At 66.7% G+C, this 13102-nt stretch overlaps 3 protein-coding genes across 3 annotated transcripts; 2 read left to right on the top strand and 1 right to left on the bottom strand.

Moving 5' to 3' along the window:
- The first annotated feature begins 874 nt into the window (after positions 1-874).
- TCAP (titin-cap) lies at positions 875-2029 on the top strand. The gene is made up of 2 exons (XM_062019141.1): positions 875-1031; positions 1774-2029. The coding sequence occupies exons 1-2, from the start codon at positions 883-885 to the stop codon at positions 2027-2029; spliced, it is 405 nt and encodes a 134-aa protein (XP_061875125.1). The 5' UTR covers positions 875-882.
- Positions 2030-3839: 1810 nt separating this feature from the next.
- Positions 3840-6182, top strand: PNMT (phenylethanolamine N-methyltransferase). Its single transcript, XM_062018975.1, has 3 exons — positions 3840-3993; positions 4136-4343; positions 5747-6182. The coding sequence occupies exons 1-3, from the start codon at positions 3840-3842 to the stop codon at positions 6180-6182; spliced, it is 798 nt and encodes a 265-aa protein (XP_061874959.1).
- Positions 6183-6621: 439 nt separating this feature from the next.
- PGAP3 (post-GPI attachment to proteins phospholipase 3) lies at positions 6622-12924 on the bottom strand. Its single transcript, XM_062019497.1, has 8 exons — positions 12717-12924; positions 11546-11643; positions 10798-10950; positions 10512-10574; positions 10336-10397; positions 9054-9190; positions 7894-8092; positions 6622-7176 (listed from the first exon to the last, which is right to left on the bottom strand). Exons 1-8 carry the CDS (start codon positions 12913-12915, stop codon positions 7113-7115), a joined length of 975 nt encoding a protein of 324 aa, XP_061875481.1. The 5' UTR covers positions 12916-12924; the 3' UTR covers positions 6622-7112.
- Between the last annotated feature and the right edge of the window lie 178 nt (positions 12925-13102).

Genomic DNA, 13102 nt, shown 5'->3' with positions numbered 1-13102 from the left:
GGGGGTCTTCCCCACCCCGTGCCTGCGAGGGCTGACGCCTCCAGTCCCAATTAAAAGCCTTTGCACTGTTTGCAGCCCCGTGTCCGTCCTGTACCCTGTGTGAGACGTGGGCTTGGGACCAGCTCAACCTCCGCCCCTTTAGGCTCAAGGACTGGCTCCTGCAGGCTTCTTTGGCTACTGGCCCTGAGGGTCACTCTGCCCCATCCCAGGGTGGCATCACCATGGAGCAGCCACGTCTGCACCAGTCACCCACCCCAGGCAATGCTTTCCCCACATTGCCCCTTGCCCTGGGTTGTTGCCCCAGCATTGGCACCTCCATCTCTGTGGGGTGGCACAGAGTGGCTGGAGCCCCGTGGCCACGTGAGCCCCGGCCCCTGGCACCCATCTGCTCACAGCCCCCAGCTGCTGGGCCTACAAATAGCCCATTGTGGGGGGGGAGGAAGGGATGCCTGGCCAGCACCCCCCTTACTGGAAAGTGGGGGGGACACAGGGATGGGACCCCCAACAGCAGCCATGTGGCCACTAGGAGAGCCCAGGGTGGCACAGCCGCCGTGTTTACCCACAAAGTCCCAGCCACCAGCGGGCAGCGTTGCAGGGAAAAGCCAGCCATGCCCTGGGCACGTGCCAGGGCGCTGATGGCCACTGAGCCCGGGGCCAGCAAGCACATGGAGTGGCCAAAGACACACACACACACACGAGGTGACACACGTGTCCCTGGTGCCACCCCCGAGGCAGGGGGCTGGGGGGGGGGGGCCCTTTGGCACCTTCCTGGCTCAGCCGTGCCAACGACACGGCCCAAAATAGCCCCGTCGGGATGATATAAGGGGGTTGGGCAGGTTGTGGTGTTGTGGGGGGTTGAAGTGAGGAAGCAGAAAGGTGGCCATGTGGGGGCCCAGCGTGGTGGTCCGCAGTGGGGGGCTGCTGTCAGGCGCCCGGCTGGGCTGTCGCCTGCGGGAGGAGGACGTGGGGCGGCGCGAGACCTTCAGCGCAGAGTGGCTGGACCTGGAGCTCAGCACCCGGCCTGAGGAGGGGTGAGGGGCACCACTCGTTTTTATCTGGGGAGGTTCATTGCATGCCAGGTCTCAAAGGGTCAAGGGGTTTCTGGAGGGTTTTGGGGTGGTGGAGGGGGGCTCTGAGGGGTCTGCTGGGGATGGGAGAGCGGGTTCTGGAGGCTCTGAGGGTCCACTGGTGGGCAGGGGGGGGCTGTAAGGGTCCCTGTGAGGTTATGTGTGCTCCAGAGAGGTGTGAAGGGGTATCAACAGAGGGTTATAGGGGGTCCCTAGAGAGTAAAGGGGGGCTCCTAGGATCCCTGTGAGGTCATGGAGGCTCCAGGGAGGTGGGATGGGGTATCCAAGAGGAGTTGGGAGCATCTCAAGGGGATTTTCGGGAGGCTGGGCATCTGTGTGGGGCCATGAAGGATGTGGGGGTCCCCATGGGGTGGCCTGAACCCCACGGGGCTGTGAAGGTCCTGGGGGGTCTCCAAAGGAGATGATGAGGGTAGGGGGTCCCCATAGGGTGGGGTAAGACATGGGAATCTCCAGAGCTTCTCATAGGGTTGGGGGGGGACACGGAGGGCTCAGGAGTGGGATTCGGGGGTCTCCAAGGCTTCTCCTGGTGTGGGTTGGGACTGCTCCCCGCAGGGTGAGGTGGGACATGGGGGTCTCCACGGCTCCCTGCAGGGTGAGGTGGCCCCAATGGGGCAGAGCGGGACTTGAGGGTCCCCGTGGGGCTTTGGGGACCCCTCTGCCACCCCCACGATCGCCCCGTGCGCAGGTGGTGCCGGCGGGAGGTGGACGAGCAGCGCCGGGAGACGCTGGAGCAGCGCGGGGAGACGCGGGTGCTGGAGCAGCGCTCGCCCTGGGGGCTGCTGCGAGTGGGGGTCCTGGGGCAACCCCTGACCCAGCACCTCCTGCCTTACGCCCGCACCCTGCCTCTGCCCCTCTTCGCCCCCCCGGACCTCCGCGGGGCCAAGGCGGGGGTCCGCCGCACGCTGTCCCGCTCCCTCTCCCACGAGGCTCAGCGGGGCTGAAGGTGTCTCGCGTGGGGCTGGGGGACGGGGTGGGAGCTGGGGGGGGTTGATACCCGGGGTGGGGGGGGGGGTAGGGCGGCGGAGGGTCCCAGAGCCCTGGGTCCGCTCGGCCGCCCCGAAGAGGCAGCGCAGGAGGGTGGGGGAAGGTGTGTGGGGGGGTCCTGCTCGCCTGGGACTCCCCCCGTGGAAGGCGGCGAGGGAGAGAGGGTCCGGGAGGGTCCGGCAGCACCGAGCGCGGGCGTGACAGATCCCCCGGCGAAGAGAAGAGAGTGCGAGGATGAAGAGAGACGAGCCCCGGACGCCCTGGGGCCGAGGGGGGCCGTGGAGGGGTGCGGGGCTGCGGCGGGTCGCTCTGCGGGGCTCTGCGGACGGTGGTCTTTGGACGGCAATAAAATGCCCCGCCTGAGCCGGCGGCATCATTTTGGGGAAACTGAGGCACGGAGCCTTGTCAGCAGCCACCCAGGCGTCCTGAGGGGTTGGGGGGCTTGGTGGGAAACGGGAAGGATCTTGTCCTTGTGTAACTCCCCCCCCCGCTCCCCCCCACCAGCCGGTGCCAGGGTCCGGGATGGTCCCAGCGCCAGCGCCCAGATTAGCTGTTCCCTCCGGGTCGGATCCCACTGTCCCTGGGCCTCCGCCAGTCCCCGGCCCCTCCTGTCCCTTCCCCGTCCCCATCCTCCCCATGAGCCCGGCCTCGATGCTTTTGTCCACCTACAGCTCTAGCACAGACAGGATTTAGGATCTTTAACCTCGCCTCCCCGCTGTACCCCTCCTCAGCTCCACAAGCGGGTCCCATCCTGCCCCTTATCCTGGGGTACTGGGAGTACTGGGAGGGTTGGCGGTGCTGGCTCCTGCCAGGGGTGGGCTGAGGTCCTATCCTGCCCCTTATCACTGGGTACTGGGAGTACTGGGAAGGTTAGTGGTGCCGCCTCCTGCCAGGGACTGGGCTGCGGTCCAGCACACTCAGCTCGATGGAAGCACCGGGGAGAGCTCAGACTGGCTCCAGCCCCATCACAATCCCAGCCCCAGTCCCATCCCAGCCTCGTTATCTCCTTATTCCACCCCCATCCTCTTCCCAGCTCCTCCCCATCCCTTCCCCGTCCCAATCCGAGCCCCATCCTCTATCCCATTCACAAATTCCAGACCCATCCCACTCCCAGCCCCAGTCCCAGCCCAGTCTCATCAGCTTCGCTCCCCATGTCACCCAAATCCTCTCCCCAGTACCTCCCCATGCCCATCCCCATGCCCATGCCCATCCCCTCCCCGTCCCAGTCGCAGCCTCAGCCCACCCCCAGCCCCATCACAATCCCAAATTCCAGCCCCAGACCCTCACAATCCCAAATTCCAGCCCACCTCCGCCCACCCCATCCCTACCCTCTCCCCATCCCAATCTCCCCGTCCTCCCTCCCCATCTCCTCCCCAATTCCAATCTCTCCCCAGCCCCATCCCATGGGACACTCCCGAGCATCCCTTGTGCCGGGGCAGCACATGTAGTGGAGGGGGTCATGTCTAAGACATTTTGAGGGACAATCTCTTGAGGGCCCGTCTGGCTGCTTCCTCCCCTCACTGGCGGGTGGGGGGACCGGGGGGGCGGGCAGCGGCCGTTATCGCTCTGCGCGGGGCCGGATCCGGCTGCGCTGCCGCCCAGCCGCGGTCCCCGGCCCCGGGGCGCCGGGTAACCTCGTTAGCCACGATGGATGGCCGCGGCCGCCGCTGCCATCTCTCGCCGTGGCCACCCCCCCCAAAGCCCAGCCGGGGATATAAAGCCGGTTTGGGGTCCGACGGGCAGGTGCCGTCGCCGCAGCCCTTCGCCATGAGCAGTTTGGCCGCCCTCCGGGAGGGCTACGAGCACTTCGACCCCCGCGCCTACCTGGAGAACAACTACCTACCCCCCCGCGCCGACTTCTCCTCCGAGGAGTTCGTGGTCCCCTGGAAGCTGCGATGCCTGGCTGAGACCTTCGCCAGCGGTGAGGGGCGACGGGGAAACTGAGGCACGGGGCGGGAGAGCAGCTCGGCACCTACCCCGCCCTGCTCCTCCCTTGCCCCCAGTCTCCCCGCCAGTGCCTGGCTCAGGGTGGGACCCCTTCCCCATGTCCTGCTCGCTCCCAGGTGAGATCCACGGGCGCACACTGATCGACGTGGGCTCGGGCCCCACCATCTACCAACTGCTGAGCGCCTGCGACCACTTCGAGGAGATCGTGGCCACCGACTACCTGGCAGTGAACCGGGAGGAGCTGGGGCGCTGGGCACGGGGGGAGCCCGGCACCTTCGACTGGAGCCCCTTCATCCAGCACGTCTGCAAGATCGAGGGACGCGGGTAGGGGGGCACGGGGTGCTGGGGGGTGGTGCTGGGCTGGACCCGGTGGGACTGTGGCCCGTGGGATCACAGCCCCATGTCCTCGTGGGCACTGGGCTGATCCCTGCAGGATCCTGTCCCCAAATCCCACGGGAATCCCAGTCTCATGGATGCTGGGCTGATCCCTGCAGGATCACAGCCCCACATCCCTGCAGACATTGGGCTGGTCGCTGCAGGATCCTGTCCACAAATCACCGTGGGATCAGACCCACAGATGCTGGACTAGTCCCTGCAGGATCCTGTCCCCATGTCCCCGTGAACGCTGGGTTGATCCCTGCAGAATCCCAGCCTCATATGTCTGTGGGATCCTGTCCCTGTGTCTCTGTGAGTGTCGGGTCAGTTCTTGTGGGATCCTGTCCCCACATCTGTGCAGATGCTGCTGGTCTCTGCAGGAGCGTGCCCCCAGATCCCATGGGATCACAGCCCCACAGCGCTGGGGACACTGGACTGATCCCTGCAGGATCAACCTAAACACCCCTCACAGACACAGGGCTGATCCCTGCAGGATCCTGTTCCTGTGTCCCTGTGGACATCAGCTTGATCCCTGCATGATCCCAGCCCCACATGCCCATGGCATTCTGTCTCTGAGGATACCAAATCAATCCCTGTGGGTCTCCGACCCCACATCCCTGCAGACCCACGGCCCCATTTTCCCATAAATATGCCCTCGCTCCCTACTGGATCCCATCCCCACCTCCCTGTGGATACTGGGCTGATCCCAGGGGATCCTGCCCCTCCTACCTCTGTCCTGATCCTGGGGGAGCTTGTCCCCACTGACCCGAGGCTGATCCCACCCAGACCCTGAGGAATCCCTCCCCATGGACCCTGGCCTGATGCTGGGCTGACCTTGGCAATTCCTCCCAGATGCTCCTGGGCTGATCTTGGAGGGATCCTGTTCCTGCTGATCCCATCCTGATCCCAAGGGCTCCTGTCTGCACTGATTCCAGGCTAATCCCAGGGGCCCCTGCTGACCTTGGGCTGGTCCGGATGGGGGGGATCTGTGGGATTTCTCCCTTCTGTCCCTGTGCTGATCCCGTGGGATCCCTCTCCAGAGATCTCCCCAATCACTGGGATCTCCCAGGCTGACCCCACAGGGACCCGAGAGATCCCTTCCATCAGCCGATTTCGACTGGTCCCACGGGATCCCTCCCCATTGAGCCCAGGCTGGGGGAATCTGGCGGATCTCTCCTAGCCGCTTCTGGGCTGATCTTAAGAGTCCTGCTGACTCTGTCCCGGTCCCAGAGGTTCCAGTCTCCACTGACTCCTGCCGACCTCGGGCCGGGGAATCCGCGGGGTGTTTCTCCCGTCCGTCCCCGTGCGACCCCTCCCCGCTGACCCCCCCTTTCCCCCGCTCCCCGCCGCAGGGAGCCGTGGCAGGAGAAGCAGCGCCGGCTGCGGTCTCGGCTGCGCCGGATCCTGCCGATCGACGTGCACCGAGCGGAGCCGCTGGGCCGGCCGCTGCGGCCGCCCGCCGACGCGCTGCTCTCCGCCTTCTGCCTGGAAGCCGTCAGCCCGGACCGCGCCGCCTTCGCCCGGGCTCTGGCGCACGTGGGCTCGCTCCTGCGGCCCGGTGGCCACGCCGTGCTGCTGGGAGCCCTGGGCGAGTCGTTCTACCTGGCGGGGCCGGCGCGGCTGCCCGTGGTGCCGCTGGCCGAGGCCGACGTGCGCGGGGCTCTGAGCGCCGCGGGCTTCGTGCTGCGCGATTTCCGCGCCTACGCGATGCCGCCCGCGCTGCGCACCGGGGTCGACGACGTCGATGGGGTCTTCTTCGCCCACGCGCAGAAACCGCCCGAGGTCTGAGGGACCCCTCCTCCCCTTCCCTGCCCCCGGGAGGGACACACGAGCTGCCGCAGTCACCCCAAAACCCGGACCGTGTCCCCCCAACGATACAGCCCCCCAATAAAGCCCGCGGTGCCCGGCGCAGTGTGCGGGGGTCTTTCGGGGCGGGGGGGGGGGGGGGGGAAGGGCCAGGGACTTGGGGAGGGGGGATGGGGGTGCAATAACGGGGGCTGGGGCACAGGGGTGGGATTTGCGGGGCACACAGGGTGAGAAATGGGGGGGGCAGCACAGTGCACGGGGTGCGCCGTGGGGTAAATGGGGGAGGGGGGCGGGAATGGCACGGCCAGGGGGAGCTGGGGAGGGACACAGAGACAGGGGAGGCAGTGGGGAGGGGGAGTGTGTGGGGCACAGGGCAGCCATGGCGGTGAAGGGGGGAGGGCACAGAGCTCAGGGGCACAGGTTGAACACAGGTTGAACTCAGCTTTATTCATATCCCACAAGACACTCGGGGGGGCGGGGGGGGGGATGGGGGCTGCACCCCGAGGGAGGGGGCACGGGGGAGGGGCACCCCCAGCCCCAAGGCACTGCTCCATCCCCATACATTCTCCCTCCCCTGCCCCCCAAAAGCCACCCAGCAGCTCCGAGGAACCCCCCCATCCCCCCGCCGTAGTACCAGCACCCGGCGGGGGGGGAGTGTGTGTCACGGGGTGGGGGGGGTCGGGGGGGCTTGGGTGTCCTTGACACCCCCTCCCGTGCCCCAAGGGAGGGGAGGGGGCAGATGGGAGGGGAGAGAAACACAAAGCTCTGAAGGCAACCGGGGGAGGTGAGGGGAACCCATGGCCGGGGGGGTCCAGGGGGGCTCGGGGGGGGGTGGGGGGCCGCTTGGCACAGGGCAGGGCGGGAGCAGGGTGGGGACGGGGGGCTGTGTCCCCCCCACACCCCCCGGCAGCTCTAGTCGACTTTGGCGAGGGGGGGGTTGGCCTTGAGGAGGTAGAGGCTGTCATCAGTCAGGAAGCTGCAGAGGGGAGGGGGAAGAGGTTGGGGGGGACTGTGGAGAGGGAGGGGGGGTGTGCTTCCCCCTTCCTCAGCCTCAGGGGAGATCCCTCCACTCCGCCCTTTGAGCACAGCCAGAGCCTGGGGGGGGGGTGTTTGGAGACAGGGTACACCCCCTCAGCACTCAAGGGCAGCAAGGGACCCCCCTGGCCCCCCCATTTGAAGAGGGGAGACCCCAGCACCTCTAATTTCAAGCACCTTGATTTAAAGGAGGAGCAACCAACACCCCATGGGAAACACAGAGGGGTTCACCCAGCACCTGGGGGGAGGATGGGGGCACCCAGCACCTACAGATTTTGTAAGGGGGACCCCCAACCCCCTCAAGTTCAAGATGGGGGGGGGGCACTGAGCACCCCGGGGAACAAAGAGAGGCCCTGAACACCCCAAGGAGGGGGGAGCTTCCAGCCCCTCATGGGAAACAGGAAGCACCTGGCAGAGAAACAGAGAGGGGGCACCCAACACCCACAGATTTTTGGGAGGGGGACTCCCCCCTGATCCCCAGTTTCAAGATGGGGGGCCCTGATCCCATGGGAAGGGGGTGCAGCACCCCCTGGGAAACAGCAACGGGGGCACCCAGCAGCCCGTGGGGGATGTCAGAGGCGCTCAGCACACACAGGTTTTGCCCCCCCCACCCCCGTGGGTTTTTTTGGGGGGGGTGCAGGGGGAGGGAGGCACAGACCTGTAGAAGAGCACGGTGAGGGGCACGGTGCCCAGGTGCCAGAGCGCGTGGGCGTCCAGCACCCAGAGCAGCGGCGGGAAGTCGAGCAGCTCCAGCAGCGCCAGCGCCTGCAGCAGCCCCACGGCCGCGCCGCACTTCCACGCGTGGGGCAGGCGGCAGCGCAGGCACCAGCGCAGCCAGCAGCCCGCGTTCAGCAGCCCTGCGGGGAGGGGACACGCGGCGCTGGCGGGGAAGCCCCCCACAGGAGCAGGGAGACACCCCCGCCGGGCGCGGGGCGGGCGGCAGCTCGCGTTCAGTATCTCCGGGAGGGGGTGGGGAAGGAGGCGGGGTCAGGCGGGGGCGGGGACCCACGGGTGTGGGGTGAGACCCCCGGGAGTGGGGAGAGACCCCCGGGAGTGGGGACAGATCCCTGGGAGTGGGGACAGCAGCTGCTTATGGGGAGAGCATTCAGGTATAGGGTCAGCCCCCGACTATGGGGCCAGTTCCCCACCAGTGCACTGAGCCCCCGAACCATGGGGACAGCCCCCCACCCTTGGGAAGAGACCCCCACCCATGGGGACAGCCCTCAGCCATGAGGTGAGCCCCCGCACTCGTGGGGAGACACTCTCAGCCATGGGGTGAGCCCCTGAACATGGGGACAGCCCCCCACCCTTGGGGCAAGCCCCCCACCCATGGGATGAGCCTCTGAATATGAGGACAGCCCCCCATCCTTGGGGCAAGCCACCCACCCTTGGGATGAGCCTCTGAATATGGGGACAGCCCCCCACCCTTGGGGCAAGCCACCCACCCTTGGGGAGAGACCTCCACCCGTGGGGCCAATTCCCCACCCATGGGATGAGCCCCTGAACACGGGGACAGCCCCCCACCCCTGGGGAGAGACCCCCTACTCATGGAGACAGCCCTCAGCCATGGGGAGACCCCCCCTCCCCCCCCATGGGGCCAGGCTCCCACCCGAGAGGGTGAGCCCCCCAACCCACACCTCCGTGGCCACATCAGCATGGGGCAAGCCCCTCACCCATTAAGTGAGCCCCCCAACCCCCAGGAAGAGCCCCCCCACCCACGGGGCCGGCCCCTCAGCTCCCCTTGGGCTCTGCCTCAGCCCTGGCTGCGTTGGCATGGGGGGAGCCCCCGTCCCCGGGTACCCCCCAGCCCCGTCTCACCCATGGCCGCGTTGGCTGCCATGTTGTAGCCGTAGTCAAAGCGCACGAGGCTCAGGTAGGAGATGTGGGCGGCGAGCACCAGCAGCAGCAGCGCCCGCAGCACCCCGATTAAGGCCGGGCGCTGCAGCCCCAGTGTCCTGTGGGGCAAGGGGAGGGGTCGTGGGCACACGGGCAGGTGCCCCATAGTGTCCTGCCCTATATCTCTCAGCCCCATAGTGTCCTGCCCTATAACTCTCAGCCCCATGGTGTCCTGCCCCACAGCTCCCTGCCCCATAGCTCTCAGCCCCACGGTGTCCTGCGCTACAACTTCTAGCCCCATATGGTGCCACCCCACAACTCCCAGACCCAGAGTGTCCTGCTCAATAACTCTCAGTCCCAGTGTTCTGCCCCATAGCTCTCAGTCCCATGGTGTCCTGCCCCACAGCTCCCACCCCCACAGTGTCCTGCCCCACAGCTCCCAGCCCCATAGTGTCCTGCCCCATAACTCTCAGCTCCATGGTGTTCTGCCCCACAGCTCCCACCCCCACAGTGTCCTGCCCCACAACTCCCAGCCCCATAGTGTCCTGCCCCACAGCTCCCAACCCCACAGTGTCCTGCCCCACAGCTCCCACCCCCACAGTGTCCTGCCCCACAGCTCGCAGCCCCACAGTGTCCTGCCCCATAACTCTCAGCTCCATGGTGTTCTGCCCCACAGCTCCCACCCCCACAGTGTCCTGCCCCACAGCTCCCAGCCCCATAGTGTCCTGCCCCATAACTCTCACCTCCATGGTGTTCTGCCCCATAGCTCCCACTCCCACAGTGTCCTGCCCCACAGCTCCCAGACCCCATAGTGTCCTGCCCCATAACACTCAGTCCCATAGTGTCCTGACCCATAACTCTCAGCTCCATAGCGTTCTGCCCCATAGCTCACACTCCAACAACTCCCAGCCCCATGGCATTTTGCTCCATAACTCTGAGCCCCATAGTGTCCTAACCCACAACTCTCAGCTCCATGGTGTCCTGCCCCACAGCTCCCACTCCCACAGTGTCTTACCCCACAACTCCCAGCCCCATAGCATTTTGCTCCATAACTCTCAGCCCCACAGTGTCCTGCCCCACAGCTCCTAGCCCCATAGTGTCCTGCCTCTGGCTCCCTGTCTCACAGCTCTCAGCCCCATAGTGTGCTGCTCCACAGTTCTCTGTCTCATGGTGTACTGCCCCACAGCTCCCTGCCCCACAAGTCTCAGCCCCACAGCTCCCTGCCCTGTAACTCTCAGCTCCTGGCCCCACAGCGCTGCCTCACCTGACGCAGCACAAGTAGAGGGAGTGCAGGATAACAGCTGAGGCGCAGAAATAGTCCAGTTTCTGTGGGGTGAAGGAGATGGGAGGGGCCATGGGGCACTGTGAGGTGCTCCCAAGAGCCCCCCTGGGGCAGTTCTGGGGGGCAGAAAGTGCCCAACTTCGGGACCCCTCCCTCACCTCTGTCACCGCCGTGTCGCGTGTGTGGAAGACCGTGGACCAGACCCAGGCGTTGAGAGAGACCTGGGGGAGGGGGGCGAGTGCTGGGGGGGGGGGTGGGGGGCCCGAGTGGGACCCACAATTGCCCCGTGGCTGCCCCATAAAATCACCCACAAGGCGCTCACAGGGCAGAGGCCCCGATGCCACTCACCTCCCCCCACCCCCATCCCCCCCGAGTCCCTGTTTTGGGGCACCCCCCAGCGAGGGGGATCCGTGGGGAGCCGTGGGGCAGGGAGGCAGGGCTGACCCAGGCAAAGGCCACGCAGGTGGGGTACATGGGGCAGGCAGGGGGCACGGCCGCCCGGTAGCGCAGCAGCATGAGCAGCCCGGCCAGGCCGTTGAGGAAGGAGGCGAGAGCTGAGGCGGGTTCCTGCACGAACAGCACCCGCCAGAAGGGCCACTGTGGGGCAGAGAAGGCGGTGTCAGTGCCCCATAGCCACCCCATGGCACACCGTGGCCACCTGTGGCAACCTCATGGCCACATGTGGCCACCTGTGAGAACCCCATGGCCACCCACAGCCACCCCATGGCAACCCTGTGGCTACCCACAGCAAACCTACAGCCACCCCATGGCCACCCACAGCCACCCATAGACCCCTACAGTCGCCCCATGGCCACCCACAGCCATCCCATGGCCACCTACAGCCACCCCATGGCAACCCTGTGGCCACCCCATGGCCACCCACAGCCACCCCATGGCAAACCTACAGCCACCCACAGAACCCTACAGACGCCCCATGGCCACCCACAGCCACCCCATGGCCACCCATAGACCCCTACAGCCACCCCATGGCCACCCACAGCCACCCCATGGCAACCCTGTGGCTACCCACAGCAAACCTACAGCCCCCACCCCCCACAGCAACCCCATGCCCCGCCTGTGGCCACCCCCATGCCCACCTTGCCATGGCCCTGGGGCTTGCCAGGCTCACCCTGGGCACCCCACGGGCCCCTGTGGCCACCCCCATCTCGCTGTGCCCCCCGGCAGTGCCCACCTTGCCGTGGAACTGGGGCACGCCGTGCCCACCGCGGGCGTAGAGCCGCACAGTCACCCACATGCACTCGTAGGCGCAGTCGTCACGGCATGTCCAGCCTGGGGGGTACCGGCTGTCCCAGTGCTCCCAGTACCCCCCCCTCCCATTGCCTCCCACTCTGGACAAAAGCCATCTCAGTACCTCCCTATCCCCTCCCAGTCCTTCCTCAACCCTTCCCATTCTGGCCCCAGTCCGTCCCAGTGTCTCCCCATCCCCTTCCAGTGCATCCCTGTCCCTCCCCCTTCCCTCCCAGTTCCACTTCAGTTCCTCCCAGTCCATCTACATTCTCTTTCCAGTGTGTCTCCGGTCCTTCCTCATCTCCTCTTAGTCAGATCCCAACCCCTCCCATCCTCTCCCAACCCGTCCCAGTCGATCCCAGTCCCTCCTTATCCCTTCCCATTCTGGCCTCAGCCCCTCCCAGAGTCTCTCCATCCCTTCCCAGTCCATCCCAGTCCCTCCCAGCACAGCCCTAGTGCTTCCGCATCCCCTTCCACCGCATCTCAGCCCATCTCAGTCCCCTCCCAGTCCCTCCCCATCCCCTCCCAGTCCATTCCAGTCCCTCCCCATCCCCTCCGAGTCCATTCCAGTTCCTCCTCATCCCCTCCCAGTCCCTCCCCATCCCCTCCGAGTCCATTCCAGTCCCTCCCGATCCCCTCCCAGTCCATTCCAGTCCCTCCCCATCCCCTCCGAGTCCATTCCAGTCCCTCTTCATCCCCTCCCAGTCCCTCCCCATCCCCTCCGAGTCCATTCCAGTCCCTCCTCATCCCCTCCCAGTCCCTCCCCATCCCCTCCGAGTCCATTCCAGTCCCTCCTCATCCCCTCCCAGTCCCTCCCCATCCCCTCCCAGTCCATTCCAGTCCCTCCCCATCCCCTCCGAGTCCATTCCAGTCCCTCCTCATCCCCTCCCAGTCCCTCCCCATCCCCTCCCAGTCCATTCCAGTCCCTCCTCATCCCCTCCCAGTCCATTCCAGTCCCTCTCAGTCCCTCCCCATCCCCTCCCAGTCCATTCCAGTCCCTCCCAGTCGCTCCCGGCCCGGCTCCCCCGTGCGTGGGCGGGGCCTCAGGGAAAGCCGCGGCCTCTGATTGGACAGCCCCGCCGCGGCAGCCAATGGGAGCGCGGGGGGGGCGGTACCTGTCAGTCCCATGTAGAGCGGCTGTCGGGCCCGGAAGTGCCGCAACGCCGCTCCGGAGCAGTTCTGCCTCTCGCAGCGGCTCAGGCACTCCCGGTAGAGCGGCTCCCGATCCCCTTGCGAACCCCGGGCCGGGACCGGCGCCGCCGCCGCCCCCAGCAGCAGCAGCAGCGCGGTCCGCGCCGCCCCGCCGGCCGCCATCGCTGCCCCGGCCCGGCCCCGCCACTTCCGGCACACCCCGGAAACGGCGGGCGGCGACGGTGGTCGGCACGGGACACAACGCCTCCGCCGGAGGATCACGGGATATACCCCCCCCACGCCCGCCACGGGCCTTTCGCGGAGGATCACGGGATATATCCCCCCCCCCCCCGTGGGGTCTAATGGGATC

This window comes from Colius striatus, chromosome Z, assembly GCF_028858725.1.
Source record: "Colius striatus isolate bColStr4 chromosome Z, bColStr4.1.hap1, whole genome shotgun sequence".
In the NCBI taxonomy this organism is placed as follows: domain Eukaryota; kingdom Metazoa; phylum Chordata; class Aves; order Coliiformes; family Coliidae; genus Colius; species Colius striatus.
The sequence above is the reverse complement of the archived record's forward strand: the minus strand, read 5'-3'. Positions and strand labels throughout refer to the sequence as shown.

Coding starts and splice junctions, on each gene's coding strand:
- TCAP (XM_062019141.1), top strand. CDS start 883: ATGTGGGGGCCCAGCGTGGTGGTCCGCAGTGGGGGGCTGCTGTCAGGC. Junction 1,032..1,773: donor AGCACCCGGCCTGAGGAGGG/GTGAGGGGCACC, acceptor CCCCGTGCGCAG/GTGGTGCCGGCGGGAGGTGG.
- PNMT (XM_062018975.1), top strand. CDS start 3,840: ATGAGCAGTTTGGCCGCCCTCCGGGAGGGCTACGAGCACTTCGACCCC. Junction 3,994..4,135: donor GGCTGAGACCTTCGCCAGCG/GTGAGGGGCGAC, acceptor GCTCGCTCCCAG/GTGAGATCCACGGGCGCACA. Junction 4,344..5,746: donor TGCAAGATCGAGGGACGCGG/GTAGGGGGGCAC, acceptor TCCCCGCCGCAG/GGAGCCGTGGCAGGAGAAGC.
- PGAP3 (XM_062019497.1), bottom strand. CDS start 12,915: ATGGCGGCCGGCGGGGCGGCGCGGACCGCGCTGCTGCTGCTGCTGGGG. Junction 11,644..12,716: donor GCTCTACATGGGACTGACAG/GTACCGCCCCCC, acceptor GGTACCCCCCAG/GCTGGACATGCCGTGACGAC. Junction 10,951..11,545: donor TGCCCCAGTTCCACGGCAAG/GTGGGCACTGCC, acceptor TCTGCCCCACAG/TGGCCCTTCTGGCGGGTGCT.